The 27,572-nt window shown below is 41.6% G+C and overlaps 1 protein-coding gene across 3 annotated transcripts in view; it reads right to left on the bottom strand.

Annotated features, from left to right (window-relative positions):
• Positions 1–27,572, bottom strand: part of NMU (neuromedin U) — a 128,096-nt gene that overhangs the window by 82,905 nt on the left and 17,619 nt on the right. For all 3 annotated transcript variants that reach the window (XM_082253961.1, XM_082253962.1, XM_082253963.1), the window contains exon 2: positions 3,209–3,267. In XM_082253961.1, coding sequence (XP_082110087.1) covers positions 3,209–3,267 — 59 coding nt within the window. The remainder of the gene's footprint in view (positions 1–3,208; positions 3,268–27,572) is intronic.

Below are 27,572 nucleotides of genomic sequence, written 5' to 3'. Positions count from 1 at the left end.
CAAGGTGCACAATATATTCTAACTTTCCCCAAATAGCATGCCTGAAAAAAAATACTTCGAATCATCTCATATATGGCTTAAGAGCACAAAAAACGGAAAAATAAAACATTTCTTGCTACATACTGTAGGTGCCTCTTGGGCATTTAGGAGTCATAATACTGTTTTGTCATATTCTTTTAACTATAAATGATTATTAGTATACATCATAGAATTATTATCCCCAAAATAAAACTTAATTCAATAACAGAAACATAAAACAATCAAAACATATATATGTATGCTTCTATAGCATGGTAGTTCAAGTTAAAATTGCATGCAATCTTGTTATCTACTTCACTTTAATATGTTATCCTCTATTATCAACTAATAAAGCTAACAAAGCATTTCCAGTAAGCTGGCCTTCAAACAGGATGTCATATAAGTAGAGTGACAAGACCTTCCTCATTGTTTTTTTTTTTTTTTTTTTTTTTTTGATAAAGCAGTGTCAAGTCACTTATGAACAGTAATAGAAACTATCAACTAGATTATATTCAATTTCATTTGCTGAAAACATGAACATAGAAATGAAAGATGTCTACCTGTTGCTATATATTACTGCAACGTCTGTTCTGTTCCATTATACATCAGCCACATGCTAAACTGCAATTTCTGTTCCAGAAACGTTTATGTGGTTTTGCAATAAAGCTCAGTGATGCACCCTAAGTAAGTAGTGAGAATAAATGTTTCCAAAATTTACAGTTTATCTTTAGTCAAACCTTTTTTTCTTTATTTGGTTTGAAAAGACTAAAGCCTAGTACTCACTGGCCGAAGGTCTGCTGGCATTGACCTGTTCAAAAAAAAACTGACCAACATTCACATCAGCCAGTCCAACAAAATCCAGCTTCTGTTGAAGGCCCATGACCGAGAAATGTCTGCCGACTGACTCCCGGTCAGCGCTCTCAGCCAAAAGACAGGTGGCCAAGCACACAGTGGAAGGATGGCGGGGGAGGACGGTGGGGGAGGACTGTGAGTGATCGCAGGGGAAGGTGAGTTTTAAAATATAAAACAACAGATTTCCATGCAAAACAATGTACCGTTAATACTGAGGTTAATATTGCTTTTTAGTGTATGTATATCCAAAACCTTTTTACTAGTTTTGCATTGAGTGCAAGAGTTAGATGAAATCTAACATAGTATTAAAATTCCAACGTTGGACAGTTGTCCAACAGTTGTCTCCAGAATAAGGGACCCCATTGTAGGATTTCCCCTTAACTCTTGTTCTGGGCACTACTTGTAGGATTTCCCCTCATTGTCTCACCACTACAAAAAAAAGGGCAAATCTTTCTAACTGCTTCCCACTCGATCTATTGTAAAATCATGGCCGGGGGGAGCCCTGTTATCCTGGGTGGACATCACAGGCCGGTATCATGTGATTGCTGTGACCAATCACAGCAAATCACATGATAATTGTACACAATGAATGGCTTTAAATTATGTCGTACATTGTGTACTATTGTGTTGATCTCTGTGATTGGTCACAATGATCACACGGTACAAACCGGGCCAATCAAATCCCATCTGTACCATGTGATTAGCTGTGGCCAATCATAGCTACTCACAATAGTAAACACTGAATAAATAGATTTCATTCTGAAAAATTTGTTGCAGTGAAATAAATTTTTTTAAGCAGTCATAGTGTGTAAAAAACAAAAAAAAAAGAAATCCCGATCAACCTTCTACAGTGTTTTTATGTATGTAAAAATTGTAAAAAAAAAATAAAAAAATAATGAAAAAAAGAAATATTAGAAAAATCAAAATAATTATATGATGATATACTGCATTGGTGAAGGTATGTAAAGCATTCAAAAAATTATGAAAAAATATATTTTTTTTACATTTCTTAATTTTTAATAATATTTTTAACAAAAAATTACAACATAAAAAAACTCGCCAAGGCTTTTTTCTAAATACCTTGGGATGCCTGCTTTCCAAAAAAGGGGTAAATTGGGGGATATGTGTACTGTCCAGCCATTTTAAATTAGATAGGCTTAGTTTACCATACTGTAGTTTTACCATAGATTTTCAGATTTCATAGTTTGTGGACTCTATACCTTTTGTACAGACTAAGTAATATACACTGATTTGGGTTATTTCCACCAAAGACATGTAGCAAAAGACATTTTGCCCTATATTTACAAAAAAAGATTATTTATTTGCAAAATTGTATAACAGAAACAAATACTTTTTTTTTTTTTTTCAAAATGTTTGCTCCTTTTTTTTTATTTGGCAAAAAATATAACCGCCCAGTGGTGATTAAATACCACCAAAAGAAAGCTCAATTTGTGTGGAAATATGATAAAAATGTCATTTGGGTACAGCGTTGCATGACCGCGCAATTGTCATTAACAGTATGACAGCGCTGAAAGCTGAAAATTGGCCCGGGCAGGAAAGGGGTGAAAGTACCCAGCATTTAATAGTAGTTAATGGGATTACAAACACCAACAAAAACTTGAAAGAGGGACTAACCCTTGCCCACACTATTCAAAACTGAAAACAAAAAGGTTTTATCTAGAGACACACTTTAGTGAGCAAAATCTGGAGTTTCTGCTTCAGAACATTTCCCCTTGTGGCAAAATTGGTAATTTCAAGAATTGATTTCACCAAAAACCTTCCTTTCCTCCCATCTGACTATTAAAAAACCCATCAGGTCCTGGTCTATAGTACAGTGCAACAGGAAGAGACTTTATAGCAATGAGGAAGGGTTAGAACCTCTGTTAGCTATTCATAGGTCTCTGGCCGTTGAAGATAATTACCCTAATGTCCTGTCCCTGCAACAACAATGATTTCTGGGAAAGAAAGTGATGGGAAGCCTCCCTGGCAAGAACATTACCAGCAATAAAAATCCCAGAGAAGTTCTAGCATTTCCCCACTGCATCCAAAACAAAAACAAAATATAGAATTCTGATTAGTACTGTAAGTTGGTACAACCCCCAACCTCCGCCAGACTCCAGCTTTGAACAGACCATGCAGCCAGCTGCCTGGAGAGTACAGAGCATGTCATCATACTAATTTAAATTAAATAGGTGAATGGTCATGAATTCCTGCTTTTGCATTTATCATACAAATTGACACTTAGGAATGTGTAAAAGGAATTCCTACTGAATTCGGAATGATGAAAAATGTAGATGCAAACTCTGATTTCCAGTATTGAACAGATGTCTAAGCTTACCTCATTCCACAGCTGAAGTTCTTGATCTGCTCGAAGCACAAGAGATGAAAAGGGAGCACCTACAAAACATGAGTTACAAATCAAACTTCATTAGGTGTCTACTGGTAAACCACTGTAATGTTCTATAATAATATTCAAACTGAAATTGTCATAGATCTTTTTATAAGCTATGATATCAAAGCAAACTATGGTCCCCTAAAAAGAAAGGGAATGAAGATTATATTTCTCCTTTCATATGTTACATGGAAGTAGCTCTAAAGGCGAAACCTTATTTCCCCTATGGAGATTTTCCTTCAATTCTGTTCTATAGATACAACTGGATGTGAGAAAAAATCACTCCAAAATTTGAGAAATCCCCCCTTGCTGACAGAACAGGCAGTGCCAGGACGAGGTCATCTAGAGCCCAAGGCGTACATGCCAAACTGTGCCCCTCTCCCCAAGATGTATGAGTATTATGTGTCAGCAAAAATCCCCCCACAAAAACACTGAGCACTAAATTGCATGCCTACCCCCAAAGCATACATTTCCCCTCCTCCCAGTACAAATCCCCCCTCTCAGCATAAACCTTTCCCCCCCCCTCCCACCCTCTAATTCCCCCCAGCGCCAATACCACCCTACAAAAAACAAATCATCCCCCCTCCCAACAAAAATGTTTTTAAATCCCCCACTCTTAGCATCCCCCCCAAAGATTTCCCATCATAGAACAATATAATTTCACATTGTGGCGCTTTTAAAACACACTATGCATTTTTAAAAAAAAATGCATAGCGCATTTTAAATGTGTTACATTATAGCCCATCTGCATGAATAGCTGGTTGTTAAATGTGCCATCAGGTGCCAGCCCCCTTTACAACAGGCTATTCATTGGTTGTTAAGGATTTTGGTGGGTGGTTGTTAAGGAGCCAGGGTCCGCCAGCATCCCTAACAACTAATGATAAGGCCTTCCCCTCAGTGGTCAGCAGGAGCGATGCTACCATTGGAGGGGGGGGGGGGAGGCGAAGAGACAGAGGGGAGGTCAGCCTGGAACAACAGCTGTAAGCGATGGGGAGGGAGGCAAACGGACCGAAGGAACTGGATGGCAAGATTGTGTCCATGCTACCCTGGCAGGGGATGGGGGAGTTCCTTAACAAACAGTAAAAACGCACCTAAAATTTTTTGCATTGTTGTGGTTCCCACTGATTTGAAGGGCGTGCATCTTTTGTACATTTTGGAAAGCACACAAAAGATGCAGCATGCAGGACTTTTCAAACTGCAGGTACGTTTCAGCGGGGCAAAAGAGCATCAGTGTGAAAGGGCCCTTAGTCTCCCAAGCACAGACGTAGACAGCAATAAAAACTTCACAGGGGTTCAACCCTCTCACCACTTTGCTCAAAATGAAAAATAAATACATTTAGATATACTTTAGTTTTCTAACTTTGAGATTGGTAATTGAATCTGACTGGATCTTTACATTTTTATCTTAGACATTTTTGAGCCCTTGTTACTAAAATTATTGCTAAGCAGACTATGATGGATATTCGGATTAAAGTGATACAGGTATGGTGCAAAAGTTGCTAATTGGCAGTGAGCTGTCTAAAGTAGTCCAACATTAAAGAAAATCAAGCTGAACAAATAAATAATAAATAGATGACCTAAACATTTTTATTATTACAACATCCATAAAAATCACATAATTAAAAATATAGACATGTACAATGTATACATATAAGACCTCCCAAAAATACCTCCCATAGGTAATGACACCAACCTATTGTAAGGAACCATGAATCAGACTGAGACAGAAAATGCAGTAAAAATCACACCTTTAATGTAATGATAAAAAATGGTACAGAACAGTAAACGTGGTCAAAACATAAGCCAGGGTCGGAAGCCAAAACGGAAATGGAAAGTCAGACAAGCCAGTGATCAGGAAACCAGAAATCAGCATAGTCGGAGGCAGAGGAACAGGATCAGTAATGTCAGCCGAGCAAAGTCTTTCACAGGAACACAACAGAGAAACTCCAGATATGTTGACATGGCGCAGGCAGGAAAGAAATGAACCAGGCAACTTACCTTAATATGTAGGCAGGACTGACGAGCAGATAATGATAACCAGGTGAGCCACTGAGGAAACAATGAGTGCTGACAATTATCTGACAGCTGAGAGGCCTAAGCACAGAGAGCTGCTGCGAGCCCAGCCCTGACACCTATATAACAATAACACTATATAGAATTTTTAGAAAAAATAGGTGGGTAAGGTGTATTCCATGGGCTGGCAAGTCTCTAATTCCTCAATGCGTTTTGTGGGAACACCCCGCTTCTTCAGGAGGTGGGGGGGGGCTACAAGAATAAAACATTAAACTAGCTACAAAAAAATAAACAAAATAATAGAGAACTAATCAATCTCAAAGAGATGACCAAGAGTGATTGGTTCTCTATTATTTTGTGTAATTTGTGTAGCTATACAGTTGGTTTCCACCTTGTTATTACTCCTACACCTGCCCGCTGGGTGAGATAACACATGCTCCGGATCAGACAATTAAAGCTTCCCTTGTTTGGTGTTGGACTCCCTTTACTCGGTGAGAATTATATTGATTTGTTTCATGGTTTAATTATAATGACCTCAGTAATTTTTTTTGTACTTTGTGAATTATTTAATGTTGTATTCTTGTAGCCCCCCCCTCCCCCACCTCTTGAAGAAGCAAGGTGCTTCTGTGAAACGTGTGAGGAATTGAGGACTTGCCTGCCCATGGAAGACACCTTGCCCACCTATTTCTTCTAAGAATGAGATAAAGTGTTATTGCTACATGGGTTGGTGTCATTAACTCTATGGAAAGTATTTTTGGGAGGTCTTATATGTATACATTGTACATGTCCCTGTTTTTAATTATGTGATTTTATAAATGTTGTAATAATAAAAATGTATAGTTTTCTATATAGGTTGTTTGTTCATTGTTGGCACCTCAAAAGTCCATCTTGTCTTTCTTCAATTTATGACCCCGATCAATAGGATGTTGGTACCTTTGGCAGTTGAGTGGCTTCTTAAATTTCAAGCTGTCTAAAGTAGTAGAATGACATGATGTCAACGACAACTTTCATTATTGTGATTTGCCAGGAAAACTGGTATACAAGCACACCTAAAATAAGAGCTACGTCACAGGAGCAACTTTAGCAGCACCTATAGCAGTGACAGTATCTCAAATAGTTATTGTTGTTAGAAAAATATTAAGCGCAAGCAATAGAACATCTCCAACATAGTAATTACAGCGATTTGGAAAATCCAAGAGTAATATTGCAAAAATATATTTTTAATGTAAAGATCAGCAGACTAACATCTAAGTCTCCTTGCAAAAACAAAAACACATAAATCACATTAAATTTAACATAAATCAGAAAATACTAGTTCCACAGAAAGACACAGAACATTTAGCAGATAATCTACATTAAACTTTGACTCAACACTGAAATGCACATTTAATGACAAGACAAGCCATTAAAAATAAATCTTATATGGAATGGGTTATTATTTGTATTTTAACAAACTCTGGAAAAAATGGAAAAAGTTGACTTTTCTTTAGGGGGTTGTAGTTTACTCAACTTTTTTTGTGCTGACCATATCAGTGCCCCATTAGGTGTTTATATCCAAACTCCAGGATATTAAAAAAACAGTGCCTTGTGCTTAAAAAAATAAAAAAAACTGCTTTTACTGCCATACTCCCCTCCTCCACGGCACTGCCTCCAGAAGCTTTTGCCTCCTCCATGGCAATTTTGTCCTGCTTTTGCCGCTTGTCTTCCAGGTTGGATGATGTCAATTATCATTCAGAGTTGGGCTTTTAAAAAAGACTTTGAACTATATACTTTAACCACACAACTCCTCTTCCTTTATGCAAACATTCCTTAAAACCATTTTTGAGAATCTGGCTTTGATTGCTGGGCCATTCTAATTTGCAGAAATGTCATACCTTCTGTATAATGTAGTGTCAAGGCTTAACCAAACCCTACTGTTTCTTCCAACATCCTGTTATTAAGGACAATAACAATTTAAATAAGTGGCAGGCAGGCTTTTGACTAGGTAATGCAGATGTTTGCTGATTAAACAGGCTTAAGAAGGCTAATAATGAGGACTTGGAGAATGCTGAAGATATGTACAGGCACCTATATGTGATGTTTATACATGTTACCAACTTTTTTTTCCTGAGAGGTGTACTTTTACTCATAGCAAAAGAGAAGAGAAATTAACTTTTAAGAACTCTATAGCCCAGAGAACACATAGAAGTACAGACATTTGGAGGCAACATTTCCTGACTATTCCTTTTGAAATTGTGTTTCCATTAAGGAGATTTTCTTATATTGTCTGTCTTGGTAGTTAGTAGTACCACTCAACAAGACAGGACAGAAGGAATTTGTCACTCAACTTAAACTTGTTGCCTTTATGCCCATTTCATAGACTCACCTATACTTCCTGATCTGGTGATACCCATGACTGACAAAGCATGTGTGGGGTTGGGGAAATTACTAAGCCAGAACCCCCAACCCTGTTGCTTACGTACCTTTGTCTCCTCAAGTGCCGGTAGTTGCTCTGGAGACCGCAAAAAGGATTCAGACCCGCGTTTCCTCACTATGAGGATGGAAAGGGTGGCCCCACCTATAGGTAGCATCTGCTTAACATATGACTTCCATTAATGGGTGAAGGATCCCTCTCATGGCCCTCGTGTGTCTGGAAATATTCGGGTGGATCCCAATGGCGCAACCATCAAACTCTGTGAAAAATGTAACCCTTCAAAGGACATCGCAGGGAGGAACCGCACAACCTGGTGCCTCTGAAGAAGCTAGGGGTGTACAGGGGCTTTGCACCCTATGCACACAGTCCAGTTCCAGGGTGGCTGTAGGTGGCTTCCTCAGGAGCTGGTGAAGGATAGCCGTCACCATGGTGCGCAGATCCTGTTACGGTTTTCCCCGTCATCCAGGCTTAGTTGGAAGTGACTGTTGGTCAGCCTTAATGGCAGAAAGATGAGCATCAGTGAAGTTAGCAGATTCCTCTAGATCCACTACCCATTCTTCCACATTGTCCACCTGTCTGCAGATTTCCTGTAGTTCCTTTGATAGTGCTGAGACTATGGAGGTCGCCATCTCCTGGAGGTCATGTATAGTGGGGAAGTCCACCATCAGTTCCCTAATGGCCCCCTCTGTGTGGCCATCTATGCCCTGTGTCATCGCCAATCCTGGTTGTGAGTCCGCCTGCAGGAGCTCCGGTGAGAGAATAGGCGATATCGGGTGGTGAGGGGCCGCCGCTGTGTCACTGGTGGCTGGGGTCTGCAGCAGCCAAGCCTTCTTAGTGGTAATCTGCCCTGATGTGTTGATGCATGGCAGCGCCATCTTGGGTATAGCCACAGACGATAGGGCTGGGCGTTGGCAGAGGAAATAATGGGTGATGTTGCATCCGTCGGCATCACCGGCAGTCAGTGAAGGGTTCCAGTCTCCTGGCATGAACAGAAGGCAGTTCGTCTGGAGGCAGTGTGTGGTATCCCAGCCTGATTTGTGCAGAGCTCCAGTGAAAGCGTCTTCACTCCACTATTGCTAGGACTCGCCCCTACAACACTTTTTTAACAAGGCTCATTTGACCCATGACCCCCAGTGACAATTTTGCCCGTACCTGTATTTTACCTAATGAGCAGAGGTATGAGAGGCTCTATGTTTAGTTAAATAAAGCCTGAAAGCATTCTAGACACCCGGATACCCAAATACTTAAAGGAGCTAACTCTCGCCAAAGGCAGACTAGCTTGGTCTACTGAAGGGGGAAAAATATCTATAGGGAAAATTTGGGATTTGTTCCAATTAATTTTAAGGCCCGAAAAGGCACACAATTGCTCTATGATTTGAAGTGCTGAAGTTAAGGAGGAACCTGAATCTGCAAGATACAAGATCATATCATCGGTGTAGAGTCCTATTTTCTCCACAAGCATTCCAGAACCCAGGCCTTGGGCTCCAGGGTGAGATCTTAAAGCCATAGCTAGGGGTTCAACCACCAAGGTATATAACAGGGGTGATATGGGGCATCCCTGGCGCCTCCCCCAAAACAAGGGAAAGGCATCAGAGGTCCAACCGTTGGCTATCTCTCTTGCCTGTGGTGCGGTGTGCAGTATGGAGAGCCACTATATAAATATAAGACCAAAGCAGCGCAGGCATTGCCAAAGATAGGCCCACTCAATGGAATTGAAGGCTTTAGCCACATCTAGTGTGACCACCACTCTGGAGGCAATTTATGTATGAAAGGCCTGTAGATTCATTATTAAGCATCTTGTGTTCAAGGCTAAGCATCTTGTGTTCAAGGCTTTGTTCATGGCTGGCATGAAGCCTGTCTGATCTGGATGAACAAGAGATAAAAGGCAAATAATCATTGGGGACGACTACTTCTCTGAGAAGTGCTAGGGGATAAAAGACCATACAGTGACAACTGGTCTTCAGTTGGGATTACATCCACTTTAGGTGGTAATTGAGAATACAGATGTAAAAATGAGACTCCTCCCTCTACATTAGGAAACGTTAGCCTGGTCATAAACTGATTGAAATTCGGCCGATTCAGCAAGGACAGTTGAATTTTAATCAGCGAGTTACTGCCCCCGCTTCACAGAAGTCAATCCTTCGAACTACATGTGTTGAACGAACAGGCTGGAAATATTTTCTTGATTGGCAGTTTAAGCCAATTGACTGCAGCTCCTTTTTAGTGTACTTTGATAGCGGTGGGTTCAGCTATATCCAGTTGGGGGTGGGTGGGGGATTCCTCCATTCAGGTGGAGGGGAGGGGATTCTTCCATCAACCACAATTGTTCATTATGTGCTTGAAAGAATCTGTTATTTTTTTTTAGTTCAGCCTGTTACACAAGGGTAAGACACACAAACACAATAAATGACCCAATTTTTGCGGAAAATGTAAAAGATGAAATTGTGTCAAGTATATAGATACCAAATATGTCAAGCCTTAAAATTGCATATGCCCATAAAACAGCAAAAAACGACACTACCCAAAATTGTTCATAGATGATTTAAAATTCATTAATTTAGAGACACCAGGAATAATTACCCTAGAATAATTGCTCTCACTCCAGCATGTATACCAACACCTAATATGTGTGACACAATCATTGTCACGATTGTACATGTGTGTACATGGGGGCAGGGGGCTTTAACCACTTCAATACAAGGCACTTTAACCCCCTTCCTGCCCAGGCCAATTTTCAGCTTTCAGCGCTGTCACACTTTACATGACAATTGTACGGTCATGCAACATTGTACCCAAACAACATTTTTATCACTTTAAGACAGATGGAGCTTTCTTTTGGTGGTATTTAATCAACACTGTTTTTTTTCTTTTTTCTTTGCTATACAAATGAAAAAAGACAAAAACAATTGGGGAAAAAACATTTTTCTTAGTTTGTATTATAAATTTTTGTAAATAAGTAATTTTTCTCTGATGTGCATTGATGAGGCTACACTGACAGGCACTGATGAAGTGGCACTGATGTGCACTGCTAGGCGGCATGGATATGAAGCACTGATGGGCACTGATAGGCAGCACTTATGGGCACTGATAGATGGCACTTATGGGCAATGATAGGCACTGATGGGCGACACTGATAGGGGGCACTGATGGGCAGCACTGATGGGCACTGATAGATAGCATTGATATTCAGCATTGGTGGACACTGATAGGCGGCACTGACAGGCAGCAACAATGGGCACTGATAGATGGCACTTATGGGCAATGATAGAAGGCACTGAAAGGCAGCACTAATAGGCACTAATAGACGGCACTTGTATGCAGCACTGATGGGCTAACGTCCACTCAGAACGGGAAAGCCAGTGCTCAGCTGTCAATTTTCTACAGGCTGGGCGGAAAGGGGATAAACATTTTTTGGGTTTTTTTTTATATATATTTTTAATTAACTTTATTGCTATCACAGATGGGTTGATGAGTCTATTTGACTCCTAAGGTTGCCCGTGCAGTCCACTGCAACTAATCAAGCACAAATTGGTCAGTGAATGATAGCTCTGAAACTGGAAGTAATTATAAAGCTCTAGCTTCTTGCTGATGTTCCTCGGCTCTCGCTGCTGATACCTGCCATGGCCATCCCAGGCACGAGGATGAACCCAGAATACATGGAGGGGGTAGGTTATGGGGTGGAGGGCCAGAATTTTTCAGTACCTGTAGGGCTTTACATTCGCCAGAAACACATCCGTTAAAAAACTGCCAGTCAGCTGACTGATGAAATGTAAACAGACTCCTGGCTGCTATAGAGGCTAGGAGTCTACTTACAACGATGTCCGGCCACTGACATAAGCCTTACATAAGTGGCAGTGAACAGGTTAATACTCTAACCAGACCCTTTTCCAGGGGGCAGCAAGTGTGAGACCCCTTCTTTTTGTGCCAGATCATACCCATGCCCTGCAACACTGTGGGGAGAAGCCTACTCCCCTTGCAAAGAGCTTCTTCCCACCCCTGGTGCCCCAGGAATAAGATGTGGTAATGGGGGGGGGGTATTATTGGGTCTTGATGCCCCCTTTTTAAAGAGGTGCTGCTCAAATATTCACCTCCTTCAATGGGAACGAGTGTGGGTGGCTTCTGTCAGACCAGCATGCTGGAAAACAAGCAGCCAACCCGACTACCAAACAGCACTCTCAGCCAATGGTGGGGAGAGCTGATCAGAGTGTTCTAGTGTTCTAGTGGGGAGGGGCATCCCCTGACAGAACACAACAGCTCAGCAGGGGAGATCTCTGTACTAACTTTGCATAGTTAGTACAGTGGCTCCGATTGAAGAAAAAAAAAAATCATAATGTGTACCAGGCTTGACCACTTGCCGACCAGTCAGGTCAGGTCAGCTCTGTCCCACGAAACGAAGTATCAGGGGGAACTGATCAGCGGGTCCGGGGGGGTGCGATTGCCGCCGGGCACCCGCGATCACTCTCTGTGGAGACCGAATGGTGGTCTGGCGTTGTAAACATGGCAGACAGCTGTTCTGTCAGTTATGAACACAGGGATCCTGTGTTCCTCTTATTTACTAACACAGATCTCTGTGTTCATGCAGCCAGCCCATCCCCCCCCCCCCCGCAGTTAGAAAGCATGCCCCTAGGGAGACATTTAACCCTTTGATCACCCCTGGAGTTTACCCCTTCCCAGTCTCATTAGTTCATTAGTACAGTAACAGCGCATATTTTTAGCACTGATTACTATAGTAATGTCACTGGTACCCCCAAAACTGTCAAAAATTTAAGTTAGGTGCCCAATCTGTCCGCTGCAATGTCGCTGTTCCGCTAAAAATTGCTGCTTGCCACCATTACTAGTAAAAAATAAATAAATAAATAAAAATTACATAAATCTTTCCCCTAGTTTGAAGACGCGATAACTTTTATGCAAACCAATCAATATACATTTATTGGGATTTTTTTTAACCAAAAATATATAGCAGAATCCAATTTGGCCTACAATGGTGATAACATTTGATTTATATTTGTTTTTTTCTTTTTTTGTTTATAGCGCACAAAAAAAAAAAAAAAAAAAAAATTGCAGAGGTGATAAAATACCACCAAAAGAAAGTTCTACTTGTGGGGAAAAAAGGACATCAATTTTATTAGGGTACAGAATTGCACAAGTGCGCAATTGTCACTTAAAGTAACACAGTGCCGTATCGCAAAAAATGGTTTGGTCATTAAGTGGGAAAACCTTCCGGTCCAGAAGTGGTTAAATGGTTAAGAGCATCAAATGCAGCCAAACCATTTGGGGGTAAAAGCCTCCCCCTTCTTCAGGGCTTGAGCAGATGACATTAATAAAATCATGAAAGAATGCACTAGGATACCTGTGTTAAAGGATATGTGTGGCCAAAGTAAAAAAAAAAAAAACAAACATTCATACTCACCTCCCCACTGCATGCTACAGCTGTTCCCCGCTGGCTCTAAACTCAAGAACTGCGCAATCACATGACCACTGATCATTCTGTTCTCAGGCTTCACTGACAGTGGCCGCTCCCTGCTCTGCCCCTGGAGTGCTAGGCTGGTGAGGAAGCAAAAAATGGCCTGGTCATTAAGGGTGTAAATCCTTCCGGTCCAGAAGTGGTTAGCCACTCCTGGACTGAGCCTTTTTCTGGCACTTGTTGTTTACAAGTTTAAGGCCTCTTTCACACGGCCGCTCCGTTTTTTTCCTCCGCTCCGGCACGTTTTTTTTTTCACGGACACGGATGACACTTGTGTCATCCGCTCCGTATGTCCGCACATCATCCCATCCGTTTGCGGATGATATACGGACATAATGTATGTCTATGGGGATTGCGGATGTCAGCGGATGACACCGCTGACATGCGATTTTGCATCCGTTCCGTTTTTTAAACGGTAGAAAAATAGGGTTCTGTTCCGTTCCAAAAAACGGAACAGAACTGAAAGGACGCAAATCAGATGTCAGCGGATGGTGACTCTTCCTCCTGATTGGCTGAGACACATTGGCTCCCACGGCTGTCAATCAAAGTCAGTTAGCCAATCAGGAGAGAGAGGGGTGGGGCCGAATGGCAGCTCTGTGTCTGAATGGACATACGGAGCTGCAGCTTGGCTCGGGTGCCCCCAAAGCAAACTGCTTGCTGTGGAGACACTCGATTGGAGGGAGGGGCCAGGAGCTGCAACGAAGGACCCGAGAAGAGGAGGATCCATGCTGCTCTGTGCAAAACCAACTGTTAGTATAACATGTAGAGATTGGTAGGGTATGTTGGCGCTGCCAATTCTTATAATAAATATGCGGGAGAACAATGTGCCTTATATACACTAGGCAAATGTAAGTGGTGGAAGGTAATAGGCTATGTTGGCACTGCCAGTAGTATAGATAAATGGGAGAGATAATGGTCCTTATAAACACCAAGCAGTTCTAGTATCAAACCACAATTATGCCACAAAACGTACTTGGTAAACACTTGACACTGATAAATAATTAGTGCTCTATAAATAAGTTAAAAATACATATATTAATTAATGTGCACCATTGATAAACTAAGAACAGTGCCTTAAGGCAATAAATAAAGTGCAAATGGTTCCTATAATAAAACGTGGGTCTTAAATAAATAGAAAAATAAAGTGACTGGTGTAATAAATAATACAAACACTAGGTGGCAGTGCTAGTATTAAATAAATAAATATAGATATCCAGGTGAAAATATTAATTATATAAGTGATAAATTGTGCCAAGTGATATGTTTCAATCACTAAAAAATTATTAATATATGTATATCTCTGAGAATTCCCAGGTGTACTATAAATATGGATATCCAAAAGAAAAAATAATATGATTAGAAGTATATATATATAGTGGGTTGTGCCAAGTGAGAATAAACAGATATTTTGGAATCACTAAAAAAATCTAATAGGGATTCCCAGTGTTAGTATAAATAATGTCTAATGAGGTAATAAGTAAATAGATTAAACTATAAAAAGTAAACAATAAATTAAATAGTCCGTAGTAAATATTTGGTGAAAAAAGTCCATAAAATATGATCAATATAGTAATCCTCAAAACGTGCAGCAGTAGTGTGAAACAAAGTGCCAAAAAAATTCCTTAGATGAAAGGAGTGAGTCCCAGTGATGGCTTCAGGATGTGGGTGCTGGGTGAGGAAATTCCGTGCTCCCCTCTCAATAGAGCCCGCACTCACCAGAGAGCGGCACCCCTACAGGGGTAACCAGCGTTGGATTATTGTGGTAAACCCTCGGTGGATCTCGGTGAAGCTCTCCAATCCTCCTGGGGTTAATCTCACTTCCTCCCTCCAATAATTTAGGTAAGCAAGCGGTATGCAATAAATGGTATCAAAAAGGCAGCTCTCCAAAGTGTTGGAAACGGTATCCGATGGTATATAAATAGAAAACACTAATATAGTGATGTACCGTTTAAAAATTCAGTTTATTATCCAATATACAAGAAGTACTCACATTTAAAATCATATCACAGCATCCGTAGGTGAGTAGGGACCGCAAACCCCTCGCTTAGCGGTGCTTCCGGGATGCCGTGCGCCTCACCAGCCGGATGTGCGTCTCACAGGGCGGAACTGACGTGCCTACGCTCTACGAGTTTCGTCATCAAGCTGACGTCATCAGGAGCAACGCTCCTATACCATCTATATCTATCTATCTATCTATACTATCTATCTATACCATCGGATACCGTTTCCAACACTTTGGAGAGCTGCCTTTTTGATACCATTTATTGCATACCGCTTGCTTACCTAAATTATTGGAGGGAGGAAGTGAGATTAACCCCAGGAGGATTGGAGAGCTTCACCGAGATCCACCGAGGGTTTACCCCAATAATCCAACGCCGGTTACCCCTGTAGGGGTGCCGCTCTCTGGTGAGTGCGGGCTATATTGAGAGGGGAGCACGGAATTTCCTCACCCAGCACCCACATGCTGAAGCCATCACTGGGACTCACTCCTTTCATCTAAGGAATTTTTTTGGCACTTTGTTTCACTACTGCTGCACGTTTTGAGTATTACTATATTGATCATATTTTATGGACTTTTTTCACCAAATATTTACTACGGACTATTTAATTTATTAGAGGTCAGTGATTGCAGCGCTGCTAATAAATATTAGATAATATAAATATTATAGCGCTGCAATCACTGACCTCTATTCACAAAAGCACTAGCACTTTTTCCTGCAGCAGGCAGCTAATTGTAAACACTTTATATGATATTTATACACCCCATAAGCGCGAGGCCCACAGTCACACCTATTAAATTTATTGTTTACTTTTTATAGTTTAATCTATTTACTTATTACCTCATTAGACATTATTTATACTAACACTGGGATTCCCTATTAGATTTTTTTAGTGATTCCAAAATATCTGTTTATTCTCACTTGGCACAACCCACTATATATATATATATACTTCTAATCATATTATTTTTTCACTTGGATATCCATATTTATAGTACACCTGGGAATTCTCAGAGATATACATATATTAATTTTTTAGTGATTGAAACATATCACTTGGCACAATTTATCACTTATATAATTAATATTTTCACCTGGATATCTATATTTATTTTTTTTAATACTAGCACTGCCACCTAGTGTTTGTATTATTTATTACACCAGTCACTTTATTTTTCTATTTATTTAAGACCCACGTTTTATTATAGGAACCATTTGCACTTTATTTATTGCCTTAAGGCACTGTTCTTAGTTTATCAATGGTGCACATTAATTAATGTATGTATTTTTAACTTATTTATAGAGCACTAATTATTTATCAGTGTCAAGTGTTTACCAAGTACGTTTTGTGGCATAATTGTGGTTTGATACTAGAACTGCTTGGTGTTTATAAGGACCATTATCTCTCCCATTTATCTATACTACTGGCAGTGCCAACATACCCTATTACCTTCCACCACTTACATTTGCCTAGTGTATATAAGGCACACTGTTCTCCCGCATATTTATTATAAGAATTGGCAGCGCCAACATACCCTACCAATCTCTACTATCTAGATATAGTTTATACTATATTTTTGGGGTAGGCTGCAGCCAACCAACAACTAATTTATTTAAATCCATTTGCGCGGAATTCCTTTTATATCATCAACTGTTAGTATAACATGTTTGTTATTTTTACTTTTTTTTAAAAAACGAGACTTTGCATTCACTTTAAGTAACCAGTAAATGGTCCAATTTTCATAAATTAAAAAGTAAATCAAAAATATTGTTTTTAATGTAGCAATTGCTGAAAAGTAAATTGTCATCTCACAACATGTTCTATTCTGTAATTATAGAACTATAATAGTTTGCTCAGTTTGTCTACCTGGAGAAAGCATTAACACTTTCTTCTGCAGAAAACTTCCAGATGCTAATTATGTAAACTAAAGCGGAGATATAAATCCTGAACAGTTACTCTTAATTAATTATTTGATATGGTTACAGCTTATTGCCTAGATTATTATAAATATAATTATAGAAGCAGACAATGATTTTATTACCGTGATGATTACTCTGTTCCTGGAACCAATGGCTTACACTAATTCCAGGTTCTAGAAGCCAAAATCAGAAAATAACATTTGACAAGATCTGACTCAAATTCCTATTTCTTTATGTACATCACGGGACACAGAGCCATAAATCATAACATATGGGTTATATAGCCACCTATAGGTGAAGGACACTGGCAACCAATCAGAATTGATGACCCCCTATATAACCCCTCCCATACAGGAAGTACCTCCGTGTTTTCGCCAGCGTCTAAAAGGTGAAGGTCACTGTGGAGTGTCGCTCCACATGTTTGTTAGGTTTTAAAGAAGAAAGAAGATTATGCTATCATACCCCAAACAAAGATCACTGGATCTAAAAGGTTAGCTATCGGATCCATCGGATAACAGTCAATGGACTAAAGAGATGGTACCCGAGTCTCGGGAAGAAGATACAAGGTTTTGCCTGTAACGCTGTCCTTTTTAGGTGCTGGACCCTGGGAACCGGACTCTTGGAATACCAAACTCCAAAGGCGCTCTGTGCAGGGTGCTCTACAGGTCCAAGGCCGTTTATATAGGGGACTTAGTCCTTGAAGGTCTACAAGACAATGCTCATCGTGATGGGTGAAGATTGGATTCTTGCATATAGAAGATTCCTGCGGCAGAACTGGTGAGTCCATTTTAAATATTTACACAGCAAACAAACCTTAAAAGGTTAAAATTGCAAAATTGTAAATATTTTATGCACTGTTCCCTTTAATAAGATTACAGAGACTTGTGCCAAGTGTATTTCTGCTTCTAATTACATTTATTGTAGCAGGTTTTATTCTACGTATGTTTAAAGTATGTTTAAAGCATATTGTTACACCGTTTCTTACCCTGAGCTGATCACCTGAAAGGTATCAGCTGTGACAAACAAGATTCAGCCTAAGCTGCTCTCACCCCATGTTTGCTGTTTTCACCTTGGCGTTTAAGCATCCGCATGTTCGTCTCCCACTTCAAGGCCTGTCTGTAGCGAAGGATTGTTCACGCGTGCGGGAACCTTCGCTTTTTATAAACAAGCGTACGCCGCATACGAAGGCGGGTTTGAATGCAACGGTGTGCACGTGGATGCCACATACACGCCACACATGCACGATTCAGCATAAAACGATTTTAAAGGAACTGTTCCCAACGTGCTAGCCTCTGTCAGAGGCTGAAGGGGACACAGAGCAGCAGCAGCTGGTTTGCGTGAATTACTGTTGGTATATGTTACTGGCACAAACAGGTCCTGTATCTTAGGATAATCAGTGCTGTGTGCATTAGGCTGTATAAGCTTGGCACAAGCCTTGAGTACACTTTAAAGGTAGTACCTCAAGTTTGTCTTGCTATAAAGCAATGTCTGCCCGAAAAATGGCTGGAGGGAGCACAATAGGAAAGGGCAACATGATGCCACCATCAGGCCTTGAAGGTCATAGTCATGCTTCCACTGTGTCTACTCCTCCTGATAAGCCAGAGGCATCCAGCCAATCTGAGCCATTACAGTTGTCAGGCATAGTAGCTACTCTGTGTACTTCTGCCACAGCCTATGTTACCAAGGATGGTTTGGCACTGGCATTAGCAAGCCTAGAGGGTAGGATTGCTGACATGATTGCAGCACCATATGGAGGAAAGAAGCAGGTTAGATCCCCCTCTCCTGAGCCGCCCCCTGAATCAGATCAGAATTGGGCAGAGGATGTGGAAGATGTAGCTGAGGGTGACCCTATGGAAGGTCAAGCTGAAATTTCCACTTCCGGGTAGTCAGAGTCAGAGAAATCTCTTTCAGCCTCTCAATCCCAGAGATTGTGTTATTCAGTCTCTTGCTGAGATGGTGCAGGCTGAGTTTAAGCTTCCACCCTTAGAGACAACTGAAACCTCTTTTTCCTCCCTGGGCTCATTGCGCCTTCCTCAGAGTCCTCGGACATTTCCCATACATCCACTCTCGGAGCAAGAAGTGTATAATGATTGGGATCATTCTGACAGGATGTTTGTTCCTCTTAAAAGGTTTTCATTGTTATATCCTATAGAGGATACGTTTTCTAAGAGATGGAAAATTCCCACTGTGGATGCAGCCATTTTTTCGGTTAACAAGAATTTAACCTGTCCTCTGGATAATGCCCAGGTTTTTAAAGATCCAGCGGATAAAAGGTTGGAATCTTTATTGAAAGCCTCCTTTGCGATTGCAGGTTCTGCAGTACAACCAGCAGTAGCAGCCATAGGAGTGTGTCGTCTTTGAAAGACCACATAAAGCGAGTGTCCAAGACAGTTTCTTCTCAAGGCGAGTCTGTGGAAGATCTGTCAGATCTACCTTGCGCTCTGTTCTAAGGTCCCGAGGGATATCTGTAATAGGATATCTGGACGATCTATTACTAATAGATCGATCGGCATCGGGTTTAAGCCAAAATATCCTTCAGACAGTACATTTTTTGGAACGTCTGGGTTGGATACTGAACTTAGCAAAGTCAGCATTACAGCCAGTCCAGCGTCTGGAATACCTGGGGCTTCTTGTCGACACGGTACAGGCAAAGATATTCTTTCCAGCAAGAAGGGTCTAAGATCTGAAGGGTCAGGTTCGGTCTATAGTAAGGCTGAGATATCCTTCTATACGTCTTTGCATGATGTTACTGGGAAAGATGGTGTCCACATTCAAGGCAATGCCCTATGCTCAATTCCATGCCCGACCCTTGCAGAACAACATCCTGTCTTCATAGAATGGAAAAATTTAGTCATTGGACTCGTCCATATCTCCACTACCAAGAGTACGACAGTCGTTGACCAGAAATCTGGAGAGGGGTAAATCCTTTCTTCCAGTGAAATGGAAGGTAGTGACTACAGATGCCAGCCTCTCCAGCTGGGGAGCAGTTCTGGAGGAAGCTACCGTCCAGGGGAAATGGTCATGGGTAGAGTCGTCTCCCCATCAACATTTTGGAAATTTGTGCAGTCAGTCGGGCTCTGAAATTCTGGACGCCCAGACTTCAGGGTCACCCTGTCAGGGTGCAATCCGACAGTGCCACGGCCGTGGCTTATGTCAACCATCAAGGAGGCACAAGGAGTTGATCAGCCCAGAAAGAGGTGGATATTTTCCTGTCCTGAGCAGAGAGGTTTGTGCCATGACTGACAGCAGTGTTCATTTCAGGAATAGAGAACTGGCAGGCATATTTCTTGAGCCATGGAAATAGGAAACAACTGCGCTAGTCCAGAAAGAAAAAAGCAGCAACTTCAAGTGTGACCGACACCCCAAAAAACAGTAATATAAATAAGTTGCGCTAGAAAAATTAAACATATAATATGAATTATATGGTAATCAAAAGAGATTGTCCGTGTAAATGTCCAATACTTGGGAACCTGATGTAAGATAACTGTGCAGGTACCGCTTACCGGAAACAAACTAAGTAAATGCCAAAGATAACAGCAATTGCAGATGCACACGGAAAGTTGACCACGGTGGACCTCACGGTTCCCATGTAGACCGCCAGAGTGTAAGAAAAAATAGCCGAGATAGAAAAGCCAGACACCTCCCCCGATAGGGCTGCAGCTTACCGAAGTGACAATTATAAAGAGCATGAAAAATAGACAGGGGGTCCCGACCATGCACAACCAAAGTGGGTAACACCGATTCTGAATACCCTTACCGACTCCAGGTAAATTTGGGCAAGGTAGGTATACTCATACAACCAGCCCTCTGTGACCTCCGCTAGGGACACGGCTGGGGACTCAGGATGTAGGAGAGGGGCGTCAACCATAAAACACAGAAGAGGACGCCATAGCATAAAATCCCACGAGTAATTCATTAAATAAAGGATAAAACACTTACAAACACCAGATTGTAAAGGCCAAAGGAGAGAGGTAACAGCCGCCGGCCGGACGGCTCCGCTCGCCCGTCCTTCGTGAAGGTGATGTCAGCACGCCGTGAGCTGACGCGTTTCATCAAAGATGATGTTATCAAAGGTTTCTTGAGCCATCAACAGATGTTTCCGGGTGAATAGTCTTTACATCCCGAGATTTTCCAATTGATCTGCCTACGCTGGGGGGGGTCTCAGACATAGATCTGTTGGCATCCAGGTTCAACAACAAGTTGTCCATGACCAGGGATCCTCTCGCAGTCGGAGTGGATGCTTTGGTGACTCCTTGGGATGGGTATTCCCTGATCTTTGCCTTTCCTCCAGTACAGCTGATTTTGCATTTGTTGCGCAGGATCCAGCTAGAGGGGAAACCAGTGATTCTGGTAGCTATGGCTTGGTAGAGGAGGATTTGGTATGCACAAATCCAGAGGTTGGCAGTAACGAGGCCTTGGGTTCTTCCACTGCGTCCGGACTTGATCTCTCAAGGTCTGATATTCCACCCTGGTTTACAGTCTCAAAATTTGGCGGCTTGGCTATTGAAGCCTTAATCTTGGAGGAGCAGGGTGTATCTGGCCTCGCAGTTCATACACTGATAAATGCCAGGAAGCCAGTCTCTACAAATATTTATTACAGGGTCAGGAAATCCTACATTGCCTGGTGTGAAGGCAGGAAATGGCATCCCCGCACATATATTATCGGGAGAGTTCTATCCTTCCTACAAGCAGGGGTAGATATGAAATTAGCACACTGTGACTTAACCACTTTAAGACCAGGCCTATTTTTGCCACTTTTTGTTTACAAGTTAAAATCAGTATTTTTTGCTAGCAAACTCCTTAAAACCCCCAAACATTATATATATTTTTTTAGCAAAGACTCTGGAGAATAAAATGGCAGTCACTGCAATATTTTTTGTCACGCGGTATTTGCGCAGCGGTCTTTCAAACAAAAGTTTTTTGGAAAAATTACGAAAAATCACATTTTACTGCATTTAAAAAAACATTTAAAAAAAACTAAACAGTAAAAAAACATTTTTTTTGTATATTGTGAAAGATATATTGTGAAAGATGATACCCAACATGTTATGGTTTAAAATTGCGCACGCCCGCGGAATGGCGACAAACTACGGTCAATATAAATCTCCATAGGTGACGCTTTAAACATTTTTAACGGTTACCAGTTTAGAGTTAGAGTGTAGCTCTTTTTTTTAATTATTGCTCACGCTCTGGCGATTGCGACACTACCTCACATGTGTGGTTTGAACTGCGATTTCATTTGCGGCACGACTTCAGTACACGTTTTCTTTCGTGTGCGAGCTAATGGCGACGGGGGTTGCTAAAATGTTTTATTTTTTTTCCTATTTATTTATTTTTTTTAATTTTAACACAGGTTTTTAATAAAAAAAATCTGATCACTTTTATTGCTGTCACAAGCAATGTAAACATCCCTTGTGACAGCAATATGCAGTGACAGGTACTCTTTAAGGAGCGATCGAGGGTCTAAAAGACCCTAGACCCCTTCACTACACTTTCATGTATTCAAAACGCAGAAAACTGCATTTTTGAATACATTCACTTTTTTAAACTGCCGCCTTTAGCAGCCGAGTAACCCGGATGTGACGTCATGGACGCCGCCTCCAGGTTACGTCATTGGAGACCCGATCAAAGCCACATCAGGCTTAGATCGGGTCTCCATCCAGTCGGCGGACGCACCGGCTGGTTGCTCAGGACTCCCGGTGGAACGGGAGACCCGGGCAGAGCCGCATCGGTCATTACCGCCGGAAAGCTGACTGCCGGCTAGAGGCATCATCCCGGTACAACCACTTAAAGTCAGCCAACGTAGGTCTACGTGGCTGGTCGTTAAATGGTTAATGGCAGATTTCAGCTTTATCGTTTTTTTTCCAGGAACCGATTGCTTCCCATTCGTTGGTTCAAACCTTTTTCCGGGGAATATTGTGTTTGCTTCCACCAGTGAAGCCACCATTGTGTCCTTGGGACTTAAATTTGGTGTTGGCAGTTTTTCAAAAACAGCCTTTAGAACCTCTGGGGTAGGTTCCCCTGGTTATTTTGACCAGAAAACTGGTCTTTTTGATTGCGATAACTTCGGCTAGAAGGATATCGGAACTAGCAGCTCTTTCTTGTAAAAAGACATTCTTGATATTTTATCAAAATAGGGTGATTTTACGTCCTCATCCAGATTTTTTTGCCCAAGGTAGTGTCCGCCTTTCATTTGAATCAGGACATTATACTACCTTCTTTTTTTCCAGATCCTCACTAAGAGGAGGAAAAGTTATTGCATTCTCTTGATATAATGCGTGCACATAAGTTTTATTTACAGGAAACAGCTCTGATTCGTAAGACCGAGAGCTTGTTTGTGCTGCCAGAAGGCACCAGGGGTTGGCAGCATCTAAATCTACGATTTCCTGTTGGATTCGCCAGGTTATTACCCAGGTGTATATATTTCCTGTAAAGGCACATTCTCCCGGAGGAGTAGGTGCCTCTTGGGCACATCGCCATCAAGCCTCTGTGGCTCAGATTTGCAAGGCCGCGGCCTGGTCGTCGGTGCATATGTTCACTCGTTTCTATAGAGTGGATGTTGGGACCCAGGAGGAGTCTACTTTTGGCCGCAGTGTTCTGCAGGCGGCGGTGTAATCGTTCTTTTAGGGTCAGATGGCGATATTTTTTGGTGTCCCCTTCCCCTCAGATGCATTGCTTTGGAACGTCCCATATGTTATGATTTATGGCTCTGTGTCCCGTGATGTATGAAAAGAAATATGGATTTTTAATTCATACTTACCTGTAAAATGTTTTTCTTGAAGTACATCATGGGACACAGAGGTCCCTCCCCTCTTCTATTGGATCTTTTATTGGTTGCTACAAAACTGAGGTACTTCCTGTATGGGAGGGGTTACATAGGTGGTCATCAATTCTGATTGGTTGCCAGTCTCCTTCACCTATAGGTGGCTATATAACCCATATATTATGATTTATGGCTTTGTGTCCCCGTGATGTACTTCAAGTTCAAATGGATTTTACAGGTAAGTATGAATTAAAAATCTATTTATTGTTACACCTCTATTGAAAAAGTGTAACGTAACCAGTCATAATGTGATTGTGCACATCTCTCTTTGGAGAGAGAGAGAGGTGATCAAATACAACCAAAAGAAAGCTGTATTTGTGGGGAAAAAAAGGACATCATTTTTATTTCGGTACAGCGTCGCACGACTGCGCAATTGTCAGTTAAAATAATGCAGTGCCATATCGCAAAAAAATGGTCTGGTCATTAAGGGGGAAAACCTTCCGGTCCAGAAGTGGTTAAATGATTAAGAGCATCAAATACAGCGAAACCATTTGGGGGTAAAAGCCTCCCCCTTCTTCAGGGCTTCAGCAGATGGCATTAAGAAAATCATGAAAGAATGCACTAGGATACCTGTGTTAAAGGATACGTGTGGCCATAGTAAAAAAAAAAAAAAACATTCATACTCACCTCCGTGCTGCATGCTGCAGCTGTTCCCCGCTGGCTCTAAGCTCAAGAACTGAGCAATCACATGACCACTGATCATTCTGTTCTCAGGCTTCACTGACAGTGGCCACTCTCTGCTCTGCCCCTGGAGTGATAGGCTGGAAGGAGGAGGAAGTGGAAATGACTCAGGCTCTCAGCAGCACACTAAGAGGCTGAGCCAGCTGCCGGACAGGCATCTTCGTGGATCCCAACATTATTGTCGGGATGCTTCCAGAAGCTGGACCTGCTCGTGTGATTTAGCTTTAGCCCTCTGTCGGCTGATTCTGGGTCATAGAAGAGCACAAGTAAGTGCAATTATGTGAGGGAAAAACATTTTTGGCCATACTTATATTTTAAGGCTCATTCACATGTGTGTTAATACCCTGTGTTTATGCGGCATTTATTTAGCATTTTTAGAGCCTCATAACCACCCTTCAATGCCTGGCAAGAGTACTGCAATGGCACCACACAGTGCTGTTCACACAAGATCGGTACCGTTGTGTTCTGTTGTGTCATGTTAAAAATTAAGTAGCATGTCACTTTCATGAGGCATTGATGCTTGTCAGCCACTTCCATTGAGCTCTGTAACTGCACCTGTAGCATTAATGGCTTGTTAGTGCAGAATTTATAAAGTGTTAGCTGGGCTTTGGGGGAGAGGCAGTGGAAGTTCCTGTATCCCAGAATGCACTGGGAAATAATAGAGAACTAGGACAGAGCAGCTCCAGTCACTTCATTATTGTATCACCTTTTCTTTCTGTGTGGAGGCAAAAGCAACAAGCCAGCCAGCAATACTGACAGTACCAGGCAGAAGCAGTGGCATTGAACATTGTCAGTGCCGGTTCCCATTGGTGCAATGCGGGAACCCTGTGATTCCACTGCGTGTTCCTGCGTCACACCCGACTCGCAGTCAGTTCACACTGCCATATTTAAACTGCTGTAAGTGTCAATACAAAGTTAAAGTCACCCCCAAATTAGTTCAGATATCGCAGTGTGAACTGTCAGTTCAGACAGGAATCGGATCGCATAGGTGTGAACACCCATGTGATCCGATTCTGGTGCGGACCAAAAAAAGGGTCCTGCACAATGGTCCGAATGGGATGCGAATTCATCCATACAATCTGTATGTCTGAATTCGCATCCTGCAGACATCGCATGTGATTTGCAGAGCAGTGGGGTGCGAATCACATGCAATGTCTGACATCGCTATAGTGTGATCCGGCAATTAGTGACAAAGCATTTTGTATCAGCAAAATAGCACTGGACCAAGCTAAGTGTCAAACAGATGAAAATACTACCTCTAATAGAGTATTGTAACGTTTTACTAAAGTGATCAGATGACACAAAGGAGAAAGCTTGAACAAATGAACCCCCTATGGTATGTAACGGATCAACCGGCATCCAGACTGGGTACCTCCATTGACTTATGCTCCTAGTGCTTCCCGAGGGCTCCAAGCACTCCACCGGACATCATAACCACCTCAGACCCCACGAACCGCCGTAGCTTGGTTGAGGTCTCGCCGTCTCTTACCCACCCTGGACCTATGACAAAGCTCCAGGTTCCAGTGGGTGAACCTCTCTTTCCCTAGAGATTGCAGCAGGTACAGGAACAAGCTCTTACAAGAGCTTAGTGATTATTCAAGGGAGTATGAAGAGCATAGCAATCCCTTGTAGCAGATGCCCCCAATGAGAGACAGGACTCTAGATTGAGGGTGAAGTAGAACTCAAACTGTTTATTTAAACACATGCACAAAGAGATATACACTGTGGGACAATCCCCCCTCCCCCATAACAGCCAATCCACATACACATATATATCCCATAATAAGTTTATCTTAAGGCAGACAGAAACAATAGAACAATGGAATACAGGCACTTACCAATAACAAACCCCACCCCATCTCACTATCTAGCAAGGGTCTATGAGACACTCCTGCAACATTCTAGCAATCTGAAAAGTCAAACCATTCATCTTCATACATTTCCTGAGAGATATAGCTGATAAATATTACTGTCCCATCTGAAGCCATCCAAACCAAAGCCAAAGTATGCAAACCAAAGTAACCGTCCATCACTCCCAGTGATGGTGAACACCATCACATGGTAAATACACACTAGAATTTTTTTTTCATTCAACCCAGAGAGCTGAATTAAAAAAAAACTGAGAGGTCGCCATACTAACTAAGCGATGTTAGCGCAGTGATCTCCTCCTCTGTGCTATTGTGTTCTGACAGGGAGACTGCCCCCCCCTCGCCAGAACACATGGATCAGCCATTGGCTGCTGGCACTGATCAGGTGCTGGTTCTCCAGCATACCCGTTTGACATAACATGTTGGCTGAATATCACCCTGTTTTCGGCTGATATTCGTTCAGTGTATACAAGCCTTAAGGCATCTTAGTGCATCAATAGAGCCCTAGTAAATGTGTGCTGCTACACAGTATGAAGTTGCATGTGAAACTCAAACAAAAGAACAGCACATGCTTGTTTCACCTGGGAGCAGATCTTTTGCCAAAAGCAGTAGGACAGATGCCTTTACAAGCCTAAGTAAACCCAATTAGGAACTGAGAAGCGATAACTGAGACCTGCATCCAACAAGAATGCTGGTGATGGTCAAAGACCAGGCTGTTTATTCAGATTATACTTGACATAAAATGCCACCTGGGTTTTTATTCATTCATTTAATTTATGTTTAGGCATCTCTGATATAATTAGCGATGTACACTGATGTCATTGGGGGCTACAGGCTGCCGGTAGTCTACACTTAGTTGACAGTATAAATATGCAACAATTAATGAATATGTTGATGCATTCAGATCTTGATACTAATTGATTCACAGATATGACAACTAGTAAAATATATTGCTTAACTTAGCTCTCCAATCTACTGTATTTCCATAATGTCAGATTTCCTGCATGATAAACTAATAATGCGGTTACATTGAAGTAGGGCTGGCAAATGTCAAGTGCACATATATCGAGTTTTTCAATCTTCAGTAATACATACTTTGCTTATTGGAGGAGGGAAACTGCTGTTAAG

This window comes from Pelophylax lessonae, assembly GCF_965119305.1.
Source record: "Pelophylax lessonae genome assembly, chromosome: 1".
In the NCBI taxonomy this organism is placed as follows: Eukaryota; Metazoa; Chordata; class Amphibia; order Anura; family Ranidae; genus Pelophylax; species Pelophylax lessonae.
The sequence above is the reverse complement of the archived record's forward strand: the minus strand, read 5'-3'. Positions and strand labels throughout refer to the sequence as shown.